Below are 27,970 nucleotides of genomic sequence, written 5' to 3' on the forward strand. Positions count from 1 at the left end.
TATTTATTTGGTAAGGACTTACTTGAAAAAAAAATATTGTAAATTTAGTTAATCTTGTATGTAGTGTAAGGCCAAACTGATCGAGTTAGTGTTAATGTTAAGGTTTTTTCCAGTTCGAGTTTCGAGAAAAATTAGATTGAATCTTATATAATATAAGCAACCCATTTTGCTCCCACACCTGTCATCACATCGTACCAGCGTTTGGCCTTCCTTTCCAACCACAGCAACGCCCCCTTGCTCCACTTCTGTCGCTCCGCCCTGTTTTCCGATTTCTCATTTCGCATCCAGCCACATACACTTATTACACCGAAATTCCCTTCCCATTCCGCAATGATACAATGATTTTAAAGTTGAGTCGCTCGGCATTTTGGCATTGTGCAGCACCCAACCGCTGGCCCTAAGGTCAGCAAGTGCATAACGTTGCTCGACTTTTAACGCCATGAAACGACCGAGAAACAAATGGTAGCACCGAAACAAAAACGAAAAACGACAAAAAAAAATCAACCAAACACTTCTCACAAAGCAAGACATGGATTGAGCAACCAAAAAAAAAAACATAGCAAAACAAAACAAAAGTGCCCACGATGTAAAGCCCAGGCAAAGGGAGAGGACAATAAACCAGCCACATATGCATGTACGTGTGTACCACGGTGGCGTGCGCGGGCAAAGGGATGACAAGAAGCAAATATTTTTATTTATTGTTTTATGTTTTATGCTTTTATCTTTCGGTGCTGCTGCCACTGCGACGGTCACGACGCCCTTTCGAAAGACGACGACCATCCCCCCGCATGTCGTGGCGGTGGTAGTCCTGGTTGGCGGAGGGGCGGAGAGCGGGGCCTCTCGCACACAGGAGCTACATCCTTTTGCACTTGCTCGTGGCATCATACCGTGGTTGCCCCACACGGTACATCATTTAAGGGCCAGCCACTGTATTTTTTTTTTTTGTTTTCCTTGCTTTGTTCCTTCCATTGTACTCCTCCAGCTCCAGCGCGAAAGGAGCGCGTGTGTGAGTGTGCTGAAAATTATCTCCCTTCCTGCTTCGTGCGATCTCCTCCGTAAGCAAACTCATCTTCTCTTATTGATATCATATTGTCTGCATTGCGCTGCTGCAATTTTCGCGTCCGTTGCTTGGCCGATGGTGCCAGCTCACACTCACCAAAACGAAAGCAGTACGGATTCCGCGATTGTGGTGTTATTTTCACATTACATTCACCCGGATTGGAAGAGCGGTGTAAGCGGGCTATGATGAGGGATTCGGTTGCACCCCGCCAACTGTGGGTACTACCTTTTATATATCCTTGAAATATGTATACGCTATCGAACACAGGCAATTGGTTACGTCGAAAACGGGGCTCGGATTGCCACTTGTATTTGCGCCCGTTGTTAAGTAATAAAGAATAAAACCCAATCGAGAGTACGTGGTTGAACACCGCGCACGCGAGAGAGAGAGAGAGAGAGAGGGTGAAAAGAGAATTGTCAACTAAAATATCGTGTCCCCATCTGGAAGGGTGTGGACGACGAGTAAACGTGATTTTATGTCAACGATCGCAGTCATTGCGGCATCTGACAAACCTCTGCATATCAACATATGCTCGCAGCCACCCAGCGACGGGACGATGAAGGAGAATTTATTTTCAATAAATTTTACGATTACGTTGCACATTTTATATCGATAACGAATCAATCGATGAATAATTTACACTCTCGTATTTGATTTTTATTACTGCATGAAGGTGCTACTTCTTATGGAACTGCGTTTTAAGACAAAACTTTTCCGTCTCCGGGGTTTTTTTTTGCTTTTGTCATTTTTTGTGTTTACTGCAAAACGAAACCATCAAGCTATAACTTGCTTTGATGATCCTCTGAGATTCAGTTTTTTTTTATTATTGCAGAATGAAGTTTGGCTTTCGAGGATGGTATTTGATTTATTGGGCTAACAGCTTTTACTGTGTTGGGTGATAACTAACGAGGACACGAACACAAACCATTCTACTTCATGCAGTTAATGCAGTTCAACACCTATTTAAGCCTTTTTTTATAAACACCTCCTTGCGTACCACATTTATCAAAACAAATCAAATCCTGGCGTTTATTAATTAAAACTGCTATCAGTTGAATCATGCTGCACCGGCGAATTATCTCTTGCCAGATCTAAAGTAAGCGCCAAACTCCGTTTGGCCCCCATCACGCTTCTGTTCGCTAGAATGGAAAATCGCTTGTACGCAGCCCGAGCGTGCAAAATGGTCAGATATAAATCATACCCAGCCGACTGGCCAAGACTGACAGGCTTTGTGACAGGCGTGCTCTTAAAGTGTCGGTCGAGAAAGTTTGCGACAACCCACGAGAAACTTGGTGCCAAACGGTTGTCCACGCCTCGGGGCCGGAATGGGCAGTGGACGGAGATGGGGAAAATCTCTACTGCCTGCTGGTGCTATAATCTGTTTCCCCTTCTCCGCCCAAAACCGTTTGCCATTTCGCACGACTGATTATCTGGCCGTTGGATCCAACGCAGCAATCGGGCCGGAGTGTGTTCCTTTGCCAAAAACTAGCCTAGCGAAAGCGAAAGCAATAAAATTAAAAATATATCGTCCTTAACATTCAACTTTGCCTGTCAACAGCATTACCCTTCTTGGCCGTACGCTCCAACCCTTGAGCTCCCACTGCTGGGTTCAAGTTTTTTGGAAGCTATTTTGTCCGAGCTCATTTGCTCCACGGCTCAGATCCTTCCCTCCGTCTCCTTACCCATCAACCAATTTCATTAAATGGAGGCGCATGGTCACCCACGGCTGGTCCCGATTCGGATGATGAAGATGGCGAGTGTATTTATTTATTCCAGGGTCAGAAGAAGAAAACACACCACATAAAGTGTGCCACGCTTCCAAACAATAAAAGCGAGTTCAGTCAATTTCGGTCTACTCAAGTTTTGACGCTTAATAATGCAACAAAAAAATGCTGGGCGTATTAGAATACATAAATTGTTTCACTAAAGAGTTGTCATTATCTTTCGACCCACTCATGTTCAGCGTATCTATGTAAAACACAGTATCAGGAGAAAAAGTGTAACACGAAACTTGAAAACTGTGGCCCAGCGGTGCTAAGCAGCAAAAAAAAGAGTCGATAGCATCACTTATAACCAAACGACAGAAATGATAACTAAATCTTGCTGCCCATCATCCGCTTTAGGCTTACGACCAGTGCCGAGACACTCTCCGGTACAGTATAAATCAAAATGCAAATGGTCCCCCGGGAATGATAAATTGAGACGACTCTGTTACACCCTACTGAATGTCCACCAACTTTGGCATTTCGGCACGAAAGTATTACAGCAGCTGAACCCGGTTGCTCATCTGACACAACCGCAACGAACTCAACACTCGCTCCCGCTCCTGCTTTTTGTACATAGTTAAACATTTTCGATACGAAATATTGTTCATGTTTTATAACATTTTACTTCTGTGAGCTGCTACTTTTTTTGGTTCCGTATTTTTTAAGATCAAGATCGATTTAGTTTCCAAACAAGAAATTGACCACTGTTCTTGCTCCTTTTCTGCTCTCAGCATCACGGGCAGCATAAAGCTTCGGAATCTATGCTTTAAGCAGTATCGCCAACTTTATCTGTTCACCCTTTGTTGCCCCAATTGACCACGCTCTGACGCCGTCGTTCGGGTTGAACGATTTTCCAGTTTCTACTCTTTTTTTCTCTCCATGGTTTTACTATTGTTTGCACACCACCACCTTACGGTCATGGGTTTTCGCGATCTAGACAAAACCTTTTTATCATGCTTGTACTATGTGTTCTTTTGCATCGACGCCACGCTCTAACGCACACCAACATTTGGTTTGTTTGAATTTATTACTTTTTTTCCTATTGCTGCTGACACATATACTTCCTTTCCTGGGGAACGCCTCCGGGTTTGTTTGCACTTTTTGTTTTGTTTACTCTTTTCCTGTTTAGCGTTTTTCTTTACAACGAGATTTCTTATACTGTCATTTGGCATCGTGTCAAATGCAAATGTGAACAAATTTCTTGGCAAACCATTCAATTTTTGCATAGTGGAGACAGTTGTGTAAGCAAGGTATGATAGTTGTTTTATTTAAATTCGTTTTATAAAATCAATACAATTGTTGTATAAGTAAAAACTGTCCATTTATTGCTATCTTCCATCATGCCATATATATTTCTACAACCCTGTTAATTTAAACCAATATTCATGTGATATTATCCAAATTTGCGCACTAGGCTTGCACTTTCCAACGGTAGAACATCGCAACCATAAATCTAAAACGAATTTATCTAAATCAAGTACTGCATTGACAAACATTCACGTCCTACAGCAGCTAATCCTTGGCTGCATGATCCAGCCTTAACAGTCTCTCCTGCACCTTCATCGAGTCCTTTTTGTGCCAATCGCTCAAAATCACAACCCACTGCAGTCATTATTCATCCCGAGCCAATCGCCGGGAGACACACAATAAAGATCGTTGCACGTGTGCATCGTTTCCATCATCAGGTCAGCATACGATGATGGTTGAGCTCATCCAGTGCTTCTGTTGTGATTGCAAAAAGGAAAAAAAAAACATCAGCATACATCATCGTCACCAACGAAGGAGGATGGAACTGCAAAGCAAGGGGAGAGAAAATTACAATCGCCACCACACCGAAGCAGAATGATCCCCAGAAATCAAGGGGCCATTTGTTCAGGCAAGTGAATGTCAGACGGTTACGGCGCTGAGAGTTCGATCAAGAGTCAGTAAAGTGATTTGCTGTCGAACCGAGCCATGTGAAGCCTCCGAAAATGAGATGCTTCTGGTTGATCGAGACCATACACGCTCTGCACCCTTCTATTCTGCTGGGCTAGTCTTTCTTTCTCTTCGGCCAGCTCACTGTGCCCGAACCGTCACCCTCTTTTTGCAAACACCGTCGCATCGTTTATCAAAAAGCATTATGATACCTCACCGTCGGCTCTGGCGAAGATGAGGTGGGAGTGGCAAAAGGAGCAAACCCTGTGTCGTTGTTGCGATCCTTGCCATGGCTGCCGGGCACTGCGGCCGCGATGCGTGTATGAACGTGTAATTATCTCTAGCGGTTCCGATGATTCCCCGTCCCAGCATACCATCCATTGCCCAAGGGTCGACTGCGGTACATCAACCTGTCGTTCGCGGACCAGCCTGACGGTCATTGCAGCGACGCGAAAGCCGTTCGTTGCCGCCAAGCGAGACAATGCGTTCGAAGTGGTTTTGCCCACTTTATCAACGCCAGCATCGACAGCTACGAATTTGTATGCTTTTCTCCCTACTCCTACTCCGTTGCGTGCTTATTATTATTATTTTTGGAGACCTTGCCGGCATCCCAACGCAGTATCGTTTGGTCGGAGGGTAGAAGAACGCCAATGTCCTACACAAAAAAACAGACACATACTCACGCCGTACCTTTTCATGCTTTCATGAGAAGCGGTTATCTGCCTCCCACACCACCCAAACAAGAAAGAAAGCATAAAAATGGGGATAGCCAGGAGTAGCGAAATGAAGATGAAACAAGCCACCGAACAAGCGGAAGAAAATGATGGAGCCTTACGGCAATCGGCATCAATTTTCTCCGTCTCTGTCTTGGAACAAGTGCTCCATGTTTGATCGTTGCTTTCACACCAACAGCTGTCGTCGAAGTGTTCCGTGTTGCATGCTCAACCGCTTTGTTTTCATCTTATCGGTCAATTCACTCCCTTTTGTTGGTAGGTTTCACACATGGCTATGTGTGTACACAGTACTACAGGTGAAAGGTACTCGAATGAATCCGTCTAAGAACTATACCAAAGTCATTATTATCACAGGGAAAAGAAGAATACGATCACGTTTTCCAAATATATATGATCGACCATAATTATGAAACCTTGCCACTTACACACACACACATATATACGCTCACGTGGTACAATAACTCGATTTGAATGTATGAATATAACATGCATGCTCAAGATCGCAGACGATATCATCCGCGCTTACCACCATTTGCGAGAGCCTATAAAGGATGGCGCCTAAATTATGGTTATGTGCCAACCACGACGTTAAAGACGCGGTTCTATTGGCTCTTCACCCTCTACAACGGTAATGGTGGAGCTTGAGCTGCAGCCATGGCCACCTGAAAGCCACGGAGTCAAGTGTAATCGTGAAGTACAAACACATTACCATGATAAAGCCTCTTATGATAATATTTAACCATTAAATGTTTCCCAAAAGCGTTTCATACTTTGGGGAACAAATCAAGGAGATGCAAACATATTGCTCTATCGTGGCGTCGAAGTGATGAAGCAGAATCTTTAAAAAAAAGATTCTATTGAAGTCTGGACGAGTGAGAATAAGTTTTTTGTGTCTATTAACGAAGCAGAATCGTGTTGTCTAGCTTGTTTGGTATGGATGGGAAACAATTTGCTAGTGTGGGAGTAAAATACCTCTTGCAATTTGGAATGGAAACGTAAGTACAAGTTATTTGCGGAAGCAGAATGAAGAGGGTAGGCGAGCGTTTAAGAGGAAACATTAAAGTACCATTGAGTCGAATGCATACCGAACTTACGTTGTTGTGTGTCTGCATGTTTGGTGGACCTTTTTGACTTCCTCACCAATGTTTATGTTTCCATGCTTGTAGGTGTAAAATTTATGAAAAATGACTTTGCATTAAGCTGGCTTTGTAGAATGTATTTATGTTTGTACGTCTAGATATGTGTATTTAATCTAACGCTTAAGTGGTGATCGATTTTCGCTCGGTATTTGTGTGAACTGTGATAATCTTCCTTCTGACGACATATTTCAAAAATCATTTCAAGCGATGTCAATGTCTGGAGCTGATTTACAACAAAATGCGATTACCAATGCCACATACGTAGATAATTCGTCTACTGATTCCGATGCTTAGTGCAACCACCTCACGATCAGAGAAAAGTCATACTTTTCTCACTTAATTAACCGGATTCCTTTCCCTCCCGTCCAATCATCGGCGTTTATCACGATTTCTTTTATCGTGAACCGTTCCTCCTACATCATCGTGTTTCTTCCCGAACCACCATTACAACGCGGTACCAGTTTCTCCAACAGTCTCGAGTCTGATTGACGACCACACTGGCTGCCTTGCTTCTTATCCAGCAACTGAGACAAAAACCTGTATCTGCCACCTGCCGGGATGCCGGGAACTAGAATAACTTAATTATTTAAATTCCCACAATTAAAATATTGGCCTAATTCTCTAATTTACCACCCCGACGTGAGTTCGATAGACAATAAAAGTCGCATCGAAACTGTTCGAAAGCTAGAAACGCTTCCACCACTACCATCACCAGACGGACAGGCGGCATCGTTTGTGCTAGGTGTTTGGTAATGGTGCGTTTTGTTAGGAGCTCTTTCAATCACAGGAGAGTTCCCAGCTTTTGTATTTTTTTTTTTGCTTTTCTTTTCGTAACAAAATCAAAATTATTTCTTTTCCCAAACTGCCCCGATCGGTTGACTGATCATCCAGGCTTAGGAATAACTTTTTATGGGCCCTTAATTTGTCCTGCTTTTCCAATATGTGCGCCACGAGCCGGCAGAAGAAGACGAAACAATCAACCTAATGAGAATGTTCGATCTAATCGGCCGATAATGATGATCGCTCAGCGACCATTTATCGATGACTTCCTCCACGCAGTCGCACCTTTCCAACGTTACTAACTAATTCCTACCTACCTTTTCTCTTTCGTTGCAGATCGATGCCCTTGGTAGTTTCTTGATCCACCGGCACTATCACAGAACGACAGACCTAATGACTATGGCGGATGGCGGTTATGACCCAATGGGGCACATCCAAACGGGTCGTCCACACGCGTACTACCTGTACCAGGCGGCAGCGGCTGCTCTGGAACAGCAGCATCAACAGCATCAGCAGCAGCAGCAGCAACAGCAGCAGCAGCAGCATCAACAGCAGCAGCTGCAGGACCAATCCGGCGATGAGCAGGTTGCTTCACGGTCCCGTCCAGCTTCAAACGATGGCCACGAGAACAACAACAACCTGCCCGCAGCAGCCAACAACAATCTGTTCCGCTCGGAGCAGAAGAAGCACAAGCGGAAACGACTGTCGGCCGTGCTGGACAAGCTGCACAACGGTAGCGGTACGGTGGTGAACCACAACAACAACAACGTCGGAGAGGCGCAAAACTTCAAGGTCAAGTGTACCGATTCGCGCTCGAGCGCGGAAGATTCAGCCGAAGACGTGTTCCCATACTCTGCAAGCCCTCGCATCAGCATCAGCCCACTGCGATTGAGCGAAGTGGACGAGAACAACCCGCTGCAGCAGCGGGCCACTCACCAGCAGCATGCACTACCTCAGGATCAACAACTGCCATCGCCCTCGCAGCTTCCCCGTCAAACCAAGTTGGATGCTTCCCCGCAGCAACCGGCGTTGCCACTGCAGCCGTCACAGATCAAGCAGGAGGATCAGCAGTACCTGTACAAGCAGCTTCAGTACTTCAACCCGCTCGCCCTGTTCAACTATCTCCCGGAACCGACCAAGCTGCTCTACCAAGAGTTTGCGCGTCAGCGTAGCCATTCCGACTCCGATCTGCAGCTTCAGCAGCTCCAGCAGCAGCAACAACAGCAGCAGCAGCAGCAGCAGCAACAACAGCAGCAACAAACTCAGCTGAATCCACCCAAGAAAAAGAAGTCGAGCCATTCGGGGCGAGCATCGCAACGTCCACCGACGTCCAGCAGTCGAAGCAGCAACGCCAGCAGTAGCAGTGGCCAGCAGGATCCGCAGGAGCAGCCGCTGGATTTGTCCATGAAGTCGCCCTCGCTGCTAGACTCGCCTAGTCTACTCGTCACCACTGTGATCAAGGAGGAGCCGCAGTTGGCCGACAGCCCACCGCCAGACTCCCCTCTGCCGCCCGTTTCGATCGGACAGAAGCTGCTCCTGAAGCGGGAAGACATGCCGGACATCCGCCGGTCGCCCGCTTTCGAGCATCTCAACGGCCATGGCCCGCCCGGCTTCAATCTGAACGTTTCGCCCGTGGTGGAAGAAATGCCGCCCGGATCGGACGTTGCCTACATGTGCCCGGTGTGCGGTCAGCTGTTCTCGCTACAGGACCGGCTCGCGAAACACATGGCCTCCCGGCACAAGAGCCGCACCGGGGCAACCGACATCACCAAATCCTACATGTGCGAGGTGTGCCAACGATCGTTCGCCCGATCCGACATGCTGACGCGCCACATGCGTCTGCACACGGGTGTTAAGCCGTACTCGTGCAAAGTGTGTGGCCAAATCTTCTCCCGCTCGGACCATCTCTCCACCCATCAGCGGACGCACACCGGCGAGAAGCCCTACAAGTGCCCACAGTGTCCGTACGCGGCGTGCCGCCGGGACATGATCACGCGTCATATGCGCACGCACACGCGCTACGAATCGCAACGAGGCGGCGGCAGTGGAGGAGGCTCCAGCGGAGGCAGCACCAGCCCGTCGATGGACCAGAAGCCGATACTGTTGCCGATGGTGGGCATGAGCACGGGCCGTACCATCAAGAAGGAGTCCGGCTTTGGAGGTGTCGGTGGTGGGTTCGTCCTTGAGGCAAAGACTGAATCGTAAAGATGCACGCGACACATCCAGGCTCGCGCGCTTCGATTGACTATGGTCGTGTAGTTCCAGCGGTGTAGACGCTAGTTCCTCGCTAGACATGTGTGTGTGTGAATTATGGTTTCATAATATCTTTCCCTTAGTGTGTATGTATCGTTGCCGATGGCAGGTATGGCCTCACTAGAGTTGGCAGCAAAGCGTTTTTACAAAATGTTAGACTCTCAATGGTTGTGACTGATAGTCCCCAAAGCCAGGAAAAGGTAGCTCAGCAGGTGATGGCTTTGTTATATGTTTAGTTCGTTGTATCGCCTTATCAGGCTCATCATTCCCCCTTTACAAAACGATCATTCTAGAGATTTCAACAACACATCGTTTCATTATGATTTCATGCTCAGTTGGGGATATCATTCCTTGAAAGCGTTGCAAACGAAAGGTAGTTAAAGAGTGTCTATATGCTAGATCAACCCGGGCACACATCCCGTCTCTATGTCTTTTGGATATTTCGGTTCGTTAGATAGAGTTCAAGCAAACGAGGTTACACATTATCTTCACAAAAATACTCCCAAAAAGCTATCGGTAGTACTGTAGCAAAGCAGGAAGAGTAATAGGTTGCACCGTTTGTGAGCAAAGAAATGAAGAGAAAGTACGCCTTAAAAATAAGCATGACAACCCGTGTGCCTTATTCGATATGGGAACTACACAGCAACCTGCAAACCTGTAGCCGAGTGGAATACGTAGCTCCAACACTCCAGACAAGTAGTCCATTTAGAACAGAATAGAACAGAAGCTCAGTACAGTAGTGTTGAACGGAAAAAGAATATCTCTCTACACCGATTGTTATGAAGCGAAGTAAGTAACGATCTTGTAAGTGTTGCTACCAACAACGGAAAGAGCATTAGCTCATGTAACACGTAGCATGCATTGCACGTAGGTACAAAACTTACACCGCCCTGATGGAAATGGGACCATTCCTAACCCAAAACACATAGTGCACAAAGCAAAGCTAGAAACTATAGAACCGCATCGTGGTCATTCAGTAGCGCGCTAACAGCAGTAGCAAACAAAAAAACCCCAACGACTCCTCGCCCATCAACCGATTCCTCTTGCAACTCTTCGGGACTTTTTTTTCGGAATCATTACCGTGTCGCGCCCTCTACTGCAGGAATGGTTCAGTTGGGCTTCAAAACTACCGCATGATCTTAATTTAAATTTTCAATCATGCAAATTGAATATTAAACCCTCTTCCAGCAGTACCACCCCGTCTGTCACGTCCTGTTCCTTACGCCTTATCTGGTCCCGCTTGTGCAATTTCTTAAGCACATTTTCTTGAACCAAGCACTGCAATATGGGTTTCCGCTTTTCGTCCGTCTCTTTTTTTTTTGTTTTTTAAACGCCGGCAACCTTCGTGCCTGCGCCGGGTTGCAATTTTCATTTTCCACCCGCAAAACAATACGCGGAAGGAAAACATTCTCCACTCCCTATTGCCGTTTCAAGCCCTCCCATCTGGCCTGCAACTGTCGACGGTAATGGACATAATTAGTGCCGGAGTTTCATCAGGGCGAGCTGAAAGTTGCCGCCCTCACTGCAGACGAAAGCATAGTTGTAGGAAGTAGGCCCACGCGAACACGACAAAGCGAAGCTCCTTGCGGGTTGGCGGCCGGTCGATATGAAACTAACAAGTAATCGTGTATGCTAATAGGGGGGGGGGCGCATTTAAATGTAGGTGGATCATGCAACGGGATCATGGAACAGTGCTGAACGCTATTTGTTGCAGCATCGAAGCATCAGCTATGCCTAATTTTTTTTTGCTGGAATCTGATCCCCGATTTGATGCATGCGTAATGCTCTCCTATCATCATGCTTAGCTTTTCGACTCTCAGCCCCCGGCCAGGTTCCATAAGAACGACGCCGACGGGAACGGTGACAAACCACCATGGCCACACAGCATAACCAGTGCCAGTCTAAGGTCAACCACGGACAGTAAGTGCATACATGTGTGTGTGTGTGAGAGAAAAAGATATAGCGCACCCAACAGCTAACAGCCGCAATCTGCATTGCACCACCCAACCCGGTTGCAGTATAAATTTGGCCCGCACGGCACTGAGACCTGATCCTGTGGCGGAGGGTGGTGTAAGGGCTTTGTGAAACAATTTCATTTTTACTCCCTGTCACACCCCCTTGGCCCCCTTACCTCACGAGCGTGTGTGTGCGCGCTAAATAATGGTCCTTTGCCGCCGGCACCACTCCCCCAGCATATTGAAAAGCACACGAAAGGACGCTAGAGCAAAAGCCGGCATGCGATGCGAACCTTGGCGCAAGTACGCTGTAAAGTGGATACAGCCAAGGGACGAACCCGTATGAACTATCCCTTTACTGTAGTTTCGCCCGCCCTGATCTGTGCTCCTCTTGCAGATTCCACCCCGATTGAGGGTGGACAGTTAGGGCAGCAGAGCATTACGGTATGAGAAAAAACTCCCTGTAAAGGACACTCATACGTACAACGCCTGCCTGGCAGGGAACTTCGAACCAGCAAGCGAGCAAGGAGTTTTTCTCACTCCCAACTCGCTCCTGAATGAAACAAAACACCCTTTTGCTTCACAAAGCAGCAGCCCCCTCCGCTTCCCTAACGCTTCGTTACTTGCTGTTACAAAAAAGCGAGTGAATTATGACTTACCAGGCAAAAAGCTCACACCGGGAAGCGAGAGATATGACTGGAGCCAGGAGGTGGTTCCGGGCGGGTGTTCCCTACGTACAAGAAGCAGAGCGTTCAGGGAAAGTGCATTATGATGACGCCAACCTCCCCGTGGGTTTTTGTGCGCTAGCCATCGTAGCCGGAAGTACTGTGCGATCAGCGATTTTGCCCTTCACACGCTGGCTGTACCCAGGGCATCGGCATTTCCTTTCATCGCTCGCGGCGTCGCTAGCTGCGGACGAAAATGATCCGCGAAATTCGCTTGGGCTTGTGCTCTCGTACCGCAGCTCCAAACATTTTCCAAAACCATCCACTCTGTGCTCTGCGTGTGACAGTCAGGAAGTCAGTTTGCTTTTATTCCCCCGGTGCACATTTGATGTGGCAAGCACAAACGCGGGAGGTTAGGGGGGATCTAGTCGAAGAGTTAGCTCACGCACGGCAAGCTGTGCATGCGGAGGTGAATAAATGTTCTAACTTTTTCCCGTAATTACTCCGGGATCGGGAGTTGCCAACGATGCGCTACGAATTTCCCGAACTACGCAGGAGGGGGGGGGGGGGGAAACAAATGGACGACGCTGATGTGCTGGGACGTTGCCAGGACGACGGCCGTCGTCGTACACGGTCCACCCCGAAACCCCGGTCGGTCGGATGTCGGTAAGGAAATTGCATTTTTGGCGTCGCGCCCCATCAGGACGCTCTGCGAGAGAGACAGGGAGAGAAAACGATGGCTTAGGTTAGGTCCAAGATTGGGGAGTTTCGTGATTGTTTTAGGGCATGATTTGCGACCGCCGAGCGCACTAAACCGTTTATTGTGCGCTTTTGTCCGCAACGCCCGAGAACGCCACCGGTGCGTTTACTGGCTGGCATCACCGTGTGTATGTGTGTGTGTGTGTGTTGGTGCTGATGCCTTTTGAAAAAGCCTTTTGAAAGCTGAATTTTAGCGGAGGCAACAACCAAAAAGTGAGCGCCCATTTTGCCTGGGACGATGTGTCAACGTGTCAGCAGTTTTTGTTTTCTCTTTCTAAATGGACACTGCTGGCACTTTCCACTGGGAAATGGCCGGAAAAGGTACCCCACGAAGAGCGTTTGGCGTCATCCGCTAAAGGATGACGGTATGGGAATTCTGGCGACCAGAGCACTAGCTCCTAACTCCATTGCAGAAGCCAATGCGCCAATTATTTACCAATCTGCTTTAGAGCCCGCCCGCCATTTAGCCGACGCTCGCCGATCGTGGATTTTATAACCCATTTCCGGTTGTGTGCCGGGAGGGTGGCGGGACTGCAGATCGCTAATGATACGCTCTGCCGATAATCGGCTGATTATGTTCCCGTTGATTCGTTGCGTGGAACGATTCGTCGCCGCGTGTTCGTCTGCCGGCTGACATCTTGGGGGCCCCCGAGGGCAAGGTACTATTTATGCGCAACACTTGACCGTTTGGTTCCTTGCGCTGCGGCACGCAACGTGTTCGTTTGCGCGGTGTCTTACCCCCGGCAGCAGCAGAAGCAGCAGCAGCAAGACACGCTCGCTCATTTGGTTGGAGATGACGGCGTTTCAGGTGGGCCCGTTTGGCTGCTGGAAATGATCTAGTTTCACTGGAACCACTTGCCGCCTGCCACTTTGCCACTGCTGAAGATGACGAAGCAAAGAATCTTCCCGTTTCGAGGAGGGGGTACTACCAATGGATACCTGTTCCCTGCTGGACCCGGGTTTTGGGTGGTGGAAGGATTGTTTCAGACGATGTTTACATTTCAGCTGTCTCCCACGGCCTGCTCCGGTGCGAATGATTTATTGCCTAGCGTTCGATGAGGAATCACCACTTGTGACCGGTTGCGCCACTTCTGACACGTTCGGCTCATACCCGGGGCCGGATGCGCACTTCTTAGCGCGGGTCTGGGAAACACACAACCACTGGCCAGATTGCGGACTGTCGTTAGCGCATAGGCGCTATTTCCTGCGTGACGGCGGGGGCTAAAGGAAGCGAAAACTACCAGCAACCGCATGTGGGAGCACCGTTCACCGTCCAGCAGTGAGACCTGCGCGTGTGATAGTGGACGAGCGTCCCGAGTTGATTCGCTTTTAGCAGCACCAAACGTTCACGTTTTTCGGTAAAAGACACTTTAAGCAACGAAATGTCGCACTCGCGTGCTTTTCAATCGCAAGCAACAGAAGCTTTAAACACTTTGGCAACACTGCAACTGACCAAAGAAAGGAAGACAGTCGTTTCTTGGCATCGATCCAAAGTGTATATGTTTCTTTCAAACGTATGTTTTTTTGGTTGCCTCTCACAAGCTTTTCAATTCTTCGAGCAATGTGAACAAAACACGGTTCCCTGTTTCAACCTATAATGCTATCACCCCGTTCCCAATTACACCACCCACTGCTGTTATACTGCCAAGCTGAATGACTACAGTAGCTAGAAACACTAATACAGCACAAATTGAATTTTTGCAACACCTTCAGACGGTGGGCGGTAACACTTGAATACAGTTTCGCTCTTACAAACACAAAAAAGCAACCTCAACGGTGCAATACAATCAAACTGACAGCAAAACACAATCGTAAACGATTCTAACTATAAATGTGCCAAATTTACAGCTAGTGAAAAGAAAACTGAACACAACAGCGAAGAAAGTATCCCATGGTGCGGAGCTCGTGTAGAACTCGTTGTGAAGCACAGTGGTAGACAGTGTCAGGTACACAGAGACGAAGAAGATATTTGTAAACAAACACATCCTTCGAAAGAGATGTTTCTTTTTAACGCACACATCAGGGATGAGTCATGGTTGAGCGCGCGTAGCAAAGAATAGTACACGAAACCATTTTTAAAACAAAGCCCCAAGAAGGCAACAAAAGAATGCAATATAAATATGAGTTTTACAACGAACAAAAAAAGGTAAAAGACAATGCAAAACAAATGAAAACAAAAACACCACTTAGTAGGGCAGTCAAACGAGTGAAATGGCGATGAGTGCTAGCGAACGATACACAAAACAAACTCCTACAAACACCTGCTGAAGAGACAAGGAAAGGAAAACGAACAAGAGATCTCAGATGTAAGAAAAATGCGAATATAGAGCACACAAAGGCTAGATAAACTAAAAATTAGAAAACTTAATACTGCTTAATGCAAAAAAATAACCCGAAACCGGCAATGCAAACAGCAGAGACGAAGAAAAAAAAGAAGAAGAAAACAAGTGAGGAAAAACAGGCAGCGACGTGAACGTTCCTCACAGGGCATTTATTAGCAGTTTAAGCGCGTGTTCGAAACTAGTTTGGTATGTTTACACTACTGTGACGTTTTGGTAGCGTTTACATCCTTTCCTTTAAAGCGTTGCGATCGCGCACGCTTAGTTGTAGGCGTTATTTTCCCTTCCCGATGTTGTCTTCTGTTCGAAACTCCGTACATTTCAGACTTACTTATATCCTGTGTCGTCGTCTTGTGTGTCTTGTACTTTCTCGAAACGCGCCATTTGAGTGTATGGTTTTATCGGTTAAAAAAACCCCTATATTGTAGTGCATGTGTTTGTGCATGTGTAATTTATTTGAACGTACGCGTCCCGATTTGTCTGTTAAGCTGTTAAGTTGTCGCTTAAGTTAGGATTAAGATTAATTTATTGATGCCCGATCGGCGTGAATGAACAACGGATATTGTACATACCCTGTATATGTGCTGTAAAAATTGCATACACGCGCGCTAGGCTTGCAGAACACGCGGTGCTCTCGCTCACGAACGCTCTCACGCAAAGTGTGGATCCCTTTCGTGCGGTTTTCGTGAAATAATTAAATACTACCCACACTTTCGCAGGGTACGTCTGAAACGTCCACTCGAAGAAAAAAAAACGAGCAGCTGAACACGGCAATACAGCCCACAATCTCAATTACTAGCACGCCGTTACACCTTTTACACATGCCTGTTACGTACCTTTAGCTGTAAGAATTCGAGAGACGAACAGTAGCACGCCCGGTAGTTGAGACTATTTTCTGGTGCAAAACGACGTTGCTTAAAGTTCGAACAAAACGGTACAGATTTGTGTGCGTCATGCCATCGATCATTGGGGATGGAAAAAATTGAAACAAAAAGTATGAAAATGTACATAAAGTTTGCAGAATGTTTCTTCATTCCACAAGCATCAAACAGCAATTCCTCTTCTTTAGTTCCAAACGGAAGAGACTTTCCTATTCAATTCACATCGATTCTCAATCCCGCTCCAACTCTGTGAGCGCTTTTATGACAACTGTCTCAAACGTTTAGTTTACTCTACCTTCTCATACGATTCCTTTTCTAGTTATTTTAATGTAGGAACCTATTTAGCTTTTACGCCATCTATTTATTGCCTATACCTATACATTCTACTGTTTTTTTTTGCTAAATTCCTATCGGATGCCTAAGTGTAAGTCACTCTCTATTGCTCGTCTATTTATTTATTTAAAAAACTTTTCCTACAAAACGTAACTAGTTTCACCGGGGCCAACACTACCCGTAACCTACTCACATAGTGTGTTTGTGTGTTTGTGTGTGCGCGTGTTTTTCCGTGTTGATTTATTTTGTTTTCTTTAATTACTTTAATATTTCGTAACCTCTTATGCCTCTTAGAGGGCGTTCCTTTGCATGCAATTCTACATCTAAATATTGAAACCGTTTGTTTATTGCACCATCCGTTTTACCTTTTTCTATTGCCATTTTCTGCTGTTCTGTTGACTGATGCGATGCAAAAGATCAGAGCAGGAATGATGAACAACACAAAATGTTATTCGTTCAACAAGACGAAAAAGTCTATTGTTTTGGGAGAAAGTTCGGACGTCCGTTACAGTTACGCATTTTTGCTCGTTTATGTTGAAGTTTGAGTTTTTAGTCAAAAAAGCGCCTGTTCGTGTTAATGTTAGGCCGGCAATGAGCTCTCAAAAGGAATAAAGATGAATTTGTTAAGTACGAAACACGAAAGTAGAGCAACTGATTTCAAGACCAACCCTACCCAACTGCTTCAATTACTAAGAAAATGAGGCAATAAAATATTTTAGATTATTAACTACGGTAACGCAACAAATGCTGGAAATAAATCACACAAGCAAACACTTATTAATTTATGACACTGGCGACAGAATGCTGTCGATTCTTGCCCCCCACCCCCCCCCCCCCCCCCACCCCCACATAATTATGTAAGAAGACATCTCGTTACACGGTGTAAAGTTTTCTCGGTTAAGTTTTACGCTCTTACTTATTTATTATTAAGCCATAGTTCTTAGGCGAGTCTTTTGATTACTATTATTATTGTACCGTTGTAAGAAGATTACTCAGTTTTTAGTGTGCCGCACAAAAGCCGTCTAGTGTAAGCCAAGACCCTCTAGAATAAGCAGTCGGGCAGTGAAGCGATAAATGTGAGGCAAAAGACGACACACACTACGTGAAAAACGGAAGCGACGACCCCCGTCTCCGGTTCACGAGAGAGTTCAAAGACAATGATTTTCGTTATGCGCTGCAGTACAAAATTTTTAGAAAATTATGTTTTGTCTTGATTTTGTCGAAAATGAAATAAAAGGTTTTTTAAATCAGAAAATGCTTCTTTTGTTTATTTTTTTATTCATTGCGTTGTTTATTTTGATTGTCGATTTCTCTGTTGTTTCGGTTTTTTTTTGTCCGCTCGTATTTTTATTTCGTTTGTGTTGTATGCTTTTTAATAAATAACATTTTCAGCTTCTGTTTCCACCGTCAACTCTGTCTAGTAGGACACAAATCGGTTTCTCAAAATAATGTGTACATTTTAGAGTTATGAGAATAACAAAGCATAGAGTGAAATTGTTACACTATTGTGATAAAATATTAACCAAATTAACAGCAAAAACCAATTTACCATTTACGATATAGTAGCCATTCCTTTAAATTAGTCAGTGAAACAAATTTAATCGAACTATAAATGAAAACAAAGAAACAACGGACGTAAAAGTGTGCATAAGCGCTTGGAATGTTTCCGTCTTGTAATATAAAATGAAATGTTTTTTTCAAAAGTGCCTTACTATACGAACAACAAAGTAACAACAAAAGCAAACCCGCGTATTACAATTTCACCAAAGACTTTACTTGGGTTTCGGAAAGCTATGCATTTCTAGTGAAATTAAATAAGATTCATAAACTTAACAGAAAAAATATTGCCGATCAACTACTTACCAAACATTGATCAAGTAACAATAAAACCAAAGCAATACTGTAATGTTAGTACAGCTATTTCAAATTTTGCCGCTATGCGTTTCTTAAAAGAACAAAAAACAACAACAACAATTATGCTTCAACATGTGCCACGAAAAGTTTACTAGCATATTAATCGTATTACAACAAGCGAACAAATTTTTACTGTTTAACTTTTTAGACTATTGCTCTTGAATAAAGTTCCACAATCTTTCTCTTTCCCTCTCTCTCTTTCCCTCTCACTCTCTCTATCTCGCTCTCTATCTCTCTCTTTCGAATAGCAACATTGAAGTAGTTAACAAATAATGAAAGCAAAACACAAGTTTACGCAGTTCCTTGCCATTAACTCAAAACAGCCTTCTGCAATAGCGTACATCTCGCGAAATCCATGACCAATGTGTAGGATATGAGAAATCGTTTAATTAACTTTTAGCTCTTATCTAACAATTTTAACACACCAAAACAGATTAAGCGTTCAAGAGCAATGACACATTTCGAAGGAGAATGCATTGCACAGAGCTTTGCAAGTCATTCGGATCAACGGTCCTGATCTCGCATCCCCCATGCACTTTCCCCCGTTGCAAGCAGAACCCAATGAGAGTGCCTCACAGCAAACAGCAAAGCCAAACCTAGCACGAGCGGCATTTCATCGCCTGAACTGAACTTTTTCACACTCGCGCACGAAACGTTCCAGTTCGGACACACAATGAGCTATGTTTAGGAAAATAAATACTGGCAGAACAAAAAAATAGGAAAATAGAGTTTCGAACCGGTTACCGGCAAGCAGAAGATCCTTTTGCGGTACGACAATATTGACAAAGCTCGATCGTTCCTGCGTTCAGCTTGCGGGTCGATGAACTAATCAACCATCAAAGAGTGCTCGCAATAATGGGATGTACCGGGGAGGACGATGCACAATAGGGCAGAAGGTAAATAGAACAGAACAAACATTCAGCCCAGGCCGGAGTGGACGACGAAGTGAGAACATGAACAGAATCAAAACGGGATCGTTTGAAAAATAACGTTAACGTTATGGAAAAATTAAGAGCATTTACAATGTTTCGTACAACGATCCTTCTTTTGCACACAGGTTAGTTAATACTGTTCTTAAGACAAATCTGCAAAACAAAAAACCTAATGGAAAGCATAACAACTGCTCCAGAAGATCATTTGCAACGTAAGGAGCAAAGCAAGCTCGCAAATAAATTCCAATGTGAAAGACTATTGCCATTATTAGCGAAATAAAGAAAATACAAATAGCTAAATCTATTTCAATAATTTGTTTTTAATTTCTATAAGAATAGTTTTTTTTTTCATATAAATACATTTATACAAAACAAATGTCTGTTTTAATGGTAAGTGTGGTCTATCTTTTGAAATGTCTACAAAATCTACAAGATAGAATCACATATTGATCGGTTCTCATTTGGTCCATAACTTGAGCATTTTCTTCAAATTTCGATTGACAAATGTAGAAACTGCTTCGATTCGGACCATGTAGAAAGATACTGTTCACGAGAAGTTTATACGAGCGCGATGTATTATTGTAGTTTAAACAATCAAATTAAACTGAATTTATTACAAGTCACTTTAAACGAAATTTCAAATGAATTGTGAAATTTGTCTTCTTACACGCTTGAGACGCTCCGCTTCAATAGTGAAATATAATCCAACCCCGGGTCAGAACACGCGTTAGACAGGAACGGGCAATTGGCGGGGTTTCGGGGTGCTAACAATAAGAACAAGAGCGAGCACCAAAAACTCGATCGCAGCAACTGAAGCGCAGCTGAACGTGTCTCCACGGTCACGGTATGTTGGGCTGTTCGTCCGTTCGTTCGTTTCGTACCCTTTCGCCCGCGACCACACCGGATTTGGGGAACTCATTATCACCCGCTCGGTGCCACCCACCGTGGCACGGCGTTACGATCGCCGCTCAACCGTTACACCATCTCGATTGACGGACACGGTGGTGCAGGAGGAGGTTCGGAAAAGCCATGCCTAGCGTCATTTATCGTTCGATTAACACCCGCATCAGGGGGTAAACACTCCGCTGCACTTCGCCCGTGCATCTTCACGGAAGTATCTCTCTCTCTCTCTCTCTCTCTCTCTCTCTCTCTCTCTCGGTTGCTTGCCTTGCTGGGGCAAATGAAAATGGTAAATGACCCAACTTTTACGTATTCATTCTTTCGCAGCTTTACCCAGCTCCCTCCCGCTCAATGGGGCTCGGTGCCGTTCGCTGCAGGGGAAAGCTTTTTCAACCATTTATCGGGAGCATACGATTTACAAAACAGCTTTTAAAGGGACAAAAGATAAGGGAGCACTCCAGCTGGGAAGAATGTCTCGAAACTAGCGGAACTGGAGCACAGCGTAACGCCGAGGACCACGATGCGTCGCCACTCGCGTGCCAGGCAAGTCAAGAACGGTGGTTGCCATTAGAACCGACAGCTGGCACAGGCACGTGCGACTAGCCAGACCACCGGCGAAGTTGTTAAGTGTATTGTTTGTTTAGTTTGTTTAATGAAAGAAAACGGTAGGACAAAGTTTAAAGAAACTATATTGAAAAAACACACAAAACTTTTTCAATGGTAAAAAAAAATCAAGTTTGAAAGTAAGTACGGTGGAATGATCATTTAGTTACATGTTATTAGTTTTAGATATTATTTAGCAGAATGATCAGTAGTATATTCAATAACTTGCAATAGCTGAATATAGCACAGAAAAACAATGAGTTAATGAATATTTTCATCGGAAAAGATTGTTATTGATTATATCCTACACGCAGTTTTATTTAGTTAGAGATTGAAAAAACGAGTGTCGAGCTCCTATTAAAACAAGTCAGATCCATGCATTATTCAAATCTCATGACTATACAACATGCTCATTATGAGTTCAAATTCCATACCAACCAAACCTCCTCTACGCGAAACTGACTACAGGTAGACATTCTTTGAGCAAATTATACTGATTTGACACATCAATTGTAAAATGCCAAATAATTTCCCTTTCAATCGAATGTTAAAACTATTTCGAAAGGTTTAACACTGTTTTATTCAGTCAGAATCATATCAAAACTCTAACTAAGTAGATAAAACCATCCCCTACTTGCAAAATTATACAATTTTTTTTGTTGATATTTTGGAAATTGAAATCACAAGATTTGACTTACGCGGAAATTCGAGACACGCAGTATTTTGCGACCGTTCTCGGTTCCCATTAAACGTTGCTTTCGGGGTCCGCCTGTATCTGTTTACGATTTCACCAATTAGCCACAGACAGCTAAGCGCGTTATCAAGTGGTTAAATGTTTAATAAAACATATAATTAAAAACAATTTCTTTTTGAATAAATCATTGTAAAATCTGTAGTAAATACTTCATGATAACTAATGGTGATTTTGAATGAATGATGCCTTAGGTCTTAAAGCTGACGTTCCTCTATTAACATCTATTGTTAATATTTATATTCATTAAATTTTGTTAGAAATATTAATCACTTCTTTAAAATTATCTACTTTGTTTTCATTTTAAACTTTGTGTGGTAATATTTCCTGTACATTGTTTCCTTAATTTAATACTGCCATTTTTTAATCATATTATATTAGCATTGTTAATTTATGTCTTATTATTATTTTGCAGTAGCTGCAATTTTCGGGATCAGATATAATTATTCGATGGCTAGTCACACTATTGGTAGTCTAGTCATAATCTCTAGCTAATGATGAATCAAGTGATACTAAATGATAGAATGATAAAAAGATAGAAGTAAATAAGCATATATATAAGCTGCTTTGAATCAAACTGATATTTACACAAGAATGAAAGTCCACGAGGTCAAAAATGTAACTTATTCAAAGAAACTTGTTAAATGGTATCTTCTTCGCTTTTGGCATATCAACCTATGGAGTCATCGAGGTCTATAGAGGTTTCCTAGACTTATTATAGTACCATGCAGCCACTGCAAATCCTAGATATGAGAGGACTTGAATGTTGTTTTTGTTGTTTAATGGCCCATAATAAATATCATGTACATACATCCTTTGTTCCACAGAGTATCTCCAAAAAAGTATCCTCCAAGTATACAAAACAAAAGCTCAATATCAATTCGTACATTTGTTCAAAATGATTTGGATTTAAAAAAACAGTGTACCGAAACCGCCTGAACTAGCCTGCAGAAAAACTATTCAATTTCATAAATTGCACAATCATAAAACAAATGTCCAAAGAACCTTTATACACAATTATACTCAACTCGTTAACTTTGTGTTGCTCTTGAACATCAGGAGTATAGCTAACTCTCCGAATCATTATCGTCCCACACTGGCCCGTACTCTCCACATATTTGATTGCCTAATTTTTCATTTCGCCTCACAACATCGTGCACACTCCATGAGCTTTGCCTCACCAATTGCGTTCGGATAACAATAGCAACAACAAAAGCAACAGCAGCAAAATCAACCCACTGCAAAGTGTAGGAAGATATTTTATGGAATCAATTTCATTTCAAGCGCACTGTTTTCCAACGCTCCAGCCCCTCGTGCATGTGCAGGCGACGTATGATGTGCAGTGAAGCTTGCAAAATGCACCTCGAAATTTGCGCAAACCCCCAAAATTGAATCCCATATGCTTGGCCCTCCCACTGCATTATGCTTTTCGGTGAATTTGGTGGTAGCCACCCTTTTATGCCGACCGTAATCGAATCGTGTTCGATGTTCCGCACCCGCTACAGACGATACTGCATTTGAAACACGGAAGAAGGCCTTCCTCCCGTTCGATCTTTACATTTTTTCCTTGTGTTCTTTGGTTTCGTAGTGAGCTGAAAAGTAAAAGCCCTCTCATTATCTCAGCTGAACTTGCGTGCCCGGTTTCTTTGCGCGATGGGCCCTGTATAATAGCGCCCAAGTACGTTATCCTTTGCACTGTGCTCGGTACTAGTACAGCTCCAACAAGCGTGATCATGAACGTGATCGAGCGTGTGCAAGAAACGATGCAGGAAACTATTAAAGCTCCTTCTGAATGAGAACACAGACGCACACACACAAGAAAAGCATTGCAATTGTTCAGCGGAGCTCCCTACTGTGTGGGGCTCAGGTTGCACGTAAACGCAGATTGTTCGCAGCGAGCTTCGGCACACAAAAAAAAACACTACAACAAAAAACGATTCCACTTCTCTCCTACGCGTAACAACGCCTGCCCGAGCAATCCATCTGTCCGTCCACGCAAAACTATTGGAACGAAACACGCCATAACATGGCACGGAGCCGTGCACGGCCCACAAAACGCATCCTTTTCCAGTGGCAATACATCATCGTCAGGAGATGCGATTACAGAGGGAAAACAGGGTCTGCCCGAAAGGGGTTTGCACAGAAACAGACAAAAAAATATTGCACTGTCCACTTCCAGAGGTCTGCGAAGAGGGAAGAACTGAGAGGTGGGGGGGGGGGAGTGGGGTTCAATTTTTTTGTTCTTTCCCCCCTGCGCCCCTCCCGGAGGCTGGGATGGAAATTTAAATTTTAAAACAATTACCTTTCCGTCGGCCCGTTGTTGAGGGAGAGCTCTGAAACCGTCGAGCAATCATCTCGACTGCTGCTGCTGCTGCTTCTGGTGCTGCGTTCGTGCATCGTTCATGTTTGTGCTCCACTCCATTCATCCGGATGTGGTCCCCGAGGCCATATCTGCAGCACGGCTTCTGCCCTGCACACGGTGGCGGCGCTTCCGTGGAAGATGGTTGCGCACCGAGCGCAGTGGAGTAGTGCCAGCCATCAATTCCCGCACCCCGCAGTTGGGGTGGGTGCAGTCACAAACGATATTACGCGTTTCCTGCACCGGGCTTTACACCGTGGTCTTGCGGCCCCTCGGGGCGGTATGTTGTGAGCGGTGGCCCCGTACGAGCGGGTGGCCGTGGGTTCAATTATGTTACAGCAATTTCAAGCAATTTCCATACACTCTGCCATGTGCGTGAGGCTGCAGAGCGTAATTGTTAAGAATATTGTTGTTACAATCAATCTGAAGGCTCATTTTTTGTCATTTGTTATGATAAAAATTTAAAATATACTAACGTAAATGTTTCAAGTATGGAATTCTAGATAAGAAAACTGTCTTGTTGTCTTTTATGAAATATATAGCCCTGATAATAACTTATTCTTTGATAAACTCTTCATAAAAATTGGTTCAAATTAGAAAGTACGGCTAAATCTCGCATGATAAGTCTCCACCAGGATAATGAAATACTGTTTTCCGATTCGAATTGTGGCGTGCTATCCTATCAGATAGCAATATCTGTCCCGCAACATGCGCGAATTACAAATGATACGCGCGATTGAAGCCGATCGCTTACAATCTCGCGCGGCCCGCGCTGGCGCACTGCACTGGCCTGGATGATAAATACGCAAAATAATACATCTTTCCGTTTCGCGTACACTTCACCCACATACTCACAAGCAACCAAGGCAAGGAGTGTAAGGAAAATTTATCAGACTCGCAGCCCGCAGGATTCGCCAGCCACGCAAACCGCTCTCGGTTGCGTTTGCTTGCACCTTGCGTCTTGCGTCTGTGTTTCGGCTGCGCTCCGAGTCGCTCCTCCGAGCCGAGTAATCGAACCGAACATCCCCCCTGGAGGTGAAACATAGGGAGAGGGGGGTGGGGGATTGTGCAACCCGTCGCCCTTAACCACCCGATCCTTCGCAAACTCACAATTCGTTAAAAAAAATTAAACACCCTACGATCGCAACGCGGCAGCCTTAACGTTCGCACAAAACTGGCTTCGGCAGCAGCAAATTAACTCGCTTACTGCTGCTCGGTGCAGTTTGCACGGACGTTCCCTTTTTTCTCTCTTCTTTTCTCCCCCCTACTATCTCTGTGTATTCAAGGGAGGGAGCTGAAGGGAGCTGAAGGGCCCGCCGAGTGTCTGCTGTTAGGAAGGCTTCGCTCTCGGCGGAGGAGGCATCCCATCACAGAGATGTCTCACGAAGTGGTTTTTCTGTTTGGGTCTGTGGCGGCCTGGGCAGGCGGGCACGGGAAACACCAGGGCAGTAAGCAACGTTAAGCACCATCGCAAGTAATAGCGGAGGCAATAAAACTTTTCAGCAACTCGCTTTGCTGCTCAATATGTTTATTCGTTAAAATATGAAACTTTAAACGCTCTTTAAGCGATGGCAATAAAACCGTCATTAGAGCAGTTTTCAATCAGTATAAAACAGTTAAAATACATCATCGATTCGGTTACGGGGGCTTTTGTGGGAGCTTTAGAATAAATTGATTACACATCGTTTAGTAACCACTTTCTCAGTGCGATATAAAGGCTCGTTGAGGTGGTTGAGGCAATATATAATAAATATTAACATATATTTACCTTCCAATTCACACAGCAGCTGCATCAGTGACAAGCAATATACGCGCAATCAAGAAGCGATCGGTTCCAATCCCAAGAGCCCTTAAACTCAAGAGCGCTTCGCAAACAATTGAACAACCTGCACCCTTCCCAGGTGGCGGATCGGATCAATCACGACACTTGAACCCTTGCGTGCGCTCATGTTGCTAATTTATGCGTCACATTTTGCAACCTGTGTCGGGTCGCCTGCCAGTCACGATTGCGCCGGTGTGCCGGTGCAGCAGATGCGGCAGGATGACACCGATCGTCAACTGGAATCATGCTGCACTGGACCTTCGCCTTTTACGTGTGTGGAGAAGCCCACCACATGTGGGCTTCGAAACTTAGCAAGCGACTAGAAACCATTTCGTATGCAATCCAAACAACAACAAAAAAGGGTGTTGGCGTGTCTAAACGCCCTGAAACCCGATTCATATTGCTAATATTGAGCGTTGCGATGGACAAAAAAGAATATCCGTTTTAGTTATGTTACATTTAATAACCACTCAGAACGATCGAACTAATTGGTTGCGTCCGAAACTTTTCTTCTGAAACGATTTTAGCAATTTAAAATAAATTAGCGATTAAAGAACGCATCCAGTCTGTCATAAATCATCCAAAATGCTGCTTTTCGATCAGGATATAGATGCATGTGCGCGGAACAAAGCAAAAAGTTCGATCATGGAAGTGTGATCATAAAACACCCTTCTTTCATTTTGTGATGGTTTATGCCATGTTTAGGATATCTTTCAATAACTTAAATGATGTTGATCAATAATCCTTATAAAAAGTTGTATAAATTTGTTTAAAGTCGAAACACAATGCAAAAAGTTTACAAGTATTCCCCGATACAGGATGTTTATGTGGACCGGAGGCTATAGCGTATCTCGAATCCTAACGTAAGTCAAATTCGAGGCTTTCGGTCCAACTATACCTAATTTTCATATAATGTTGCTTGAAGTGGTAGGTTAAAGCCACTAAAATAGGTTTTCTGATCTGATTTCAATTGAAGATTACAATTTTGTATCTTTTAGAATGGCTTTAAAATTCGACCAAAGGAGAATTCATTTTGCATTCGACAATTGATGAGTCAAACCAATACAATTTGCACAAATAACAGTCAAAATTAGAAAATCACGTATATCGAGTATGGAGTATATTGAAGACTATTTGTAATTTCTTATTTGGTATAGAGATTTAAGATTTTAATATTATAAACATCTGTTGCTTTCATTGGACGCTAATTTCTCTATATTTACATCAAACAACACTAAACACAGACATCTCAGCCAACAACAAAAAAGAAGAACAGATCCTCCATTGAATAAAAAAATAGCTCCATTTAGCAAAACACATCTGGAAGGATCGTAAAACCTCAACCAAAACCGCACATGTGTGTTTCGGCAAACAACATCTCCAGCATAAATACTCCCACAGGAAGCTACGTGATGTGAAGCAGACGACTACTTCACAATATTCTTCCTTAAACGCCAAAAGAGTCCCACAAAACTTGAACCAAAAAAAAACCCCAGACAAACCACTGGTACAGCAACTTATGTTTGCCGAACACTCTTACAAAAACCGCAAATCGCTTCTCTTTTCGCTTTTTTTTAAGTGATAAAATTTAGCCAACACTAAGCCTCCGCAGTTTATGAAGACTGCAGACAACGAACACACCCACACACGATCGTACCCAGGAAGAGGAGGGGTGGGGGTGGTTGAAGGAGGGGGTGGTTGTATTTTCTTTCTCACCAAACCGAACCGCGGGTCTCAATTTCGAAAACGCCAAGAACGAATCCCCACGATCGTTCATCTGTGGGGCTAAGGGTGGGCGACAGGAGCCCCAACGCAACAACTACACGAATGGGACACGAAAGTAAAAATAAAGCAGACGCATACACACACACCGCAGCCATCCGCAGTACCTTCTGGTACAAACCATAATCATAACGAAAAGAGCGAAAAAGAACAAGAAGGAAAAAAACGCACCAGACATAAGCATCCTCCCACCGCTACCACCTCGAGGGCGAACCATTTCCCGACGTCCAAGGACCAAGAGCTACGGCGCGAAATACGAAGAAGACGAACCTGCGGAAGCGCCGAGCGGCAGGGAGCGGTGGTGGGCAAATTGGAGGACCCTAGGACCC

At 44.5% G+C, this 27,970-nt stretch overlaps 1 protein-coding gene across 1 annotated transcript in view; it reads left to right on the forward strand.

Annotated features, from left to right (window-relative positions):
* LOC1279314 (zinc finger protein 263) overlaps window positions 1-17,833 on the forward strand; it is a 75,060-nt gene extending 57,227 nt beyond the window's left edge. The window contains exon 2 of the mRNA XM_061658036.1: window positions 7,730-17,833. Within this exon, the coding sequence (XP_061514020.1) occupies window positions 7,730-9,598 (1,869 nt within the window). The 3' untranslated portion in view covers window positions 9,599-17,833. The remainder of the gene's footprint in view (window positions 1-7,729) is intronic.
* Window positions 17,834-27,970: the final 10,137 nt, after the last annotated feature.

This window comes from Anopheles gambiae, chromosome 3 (genome assembly GCF_943734735.2).
Source record: "Anopheles gambiae chromosome 3, idAnoGambNW_F1_1, whole genome shotgun sequence".
NCBI lineage: Eukaryota > Metazoa > Arthropoda > Insecta > Diptera > Culicidae > Anopheles > Anopheles gambiae.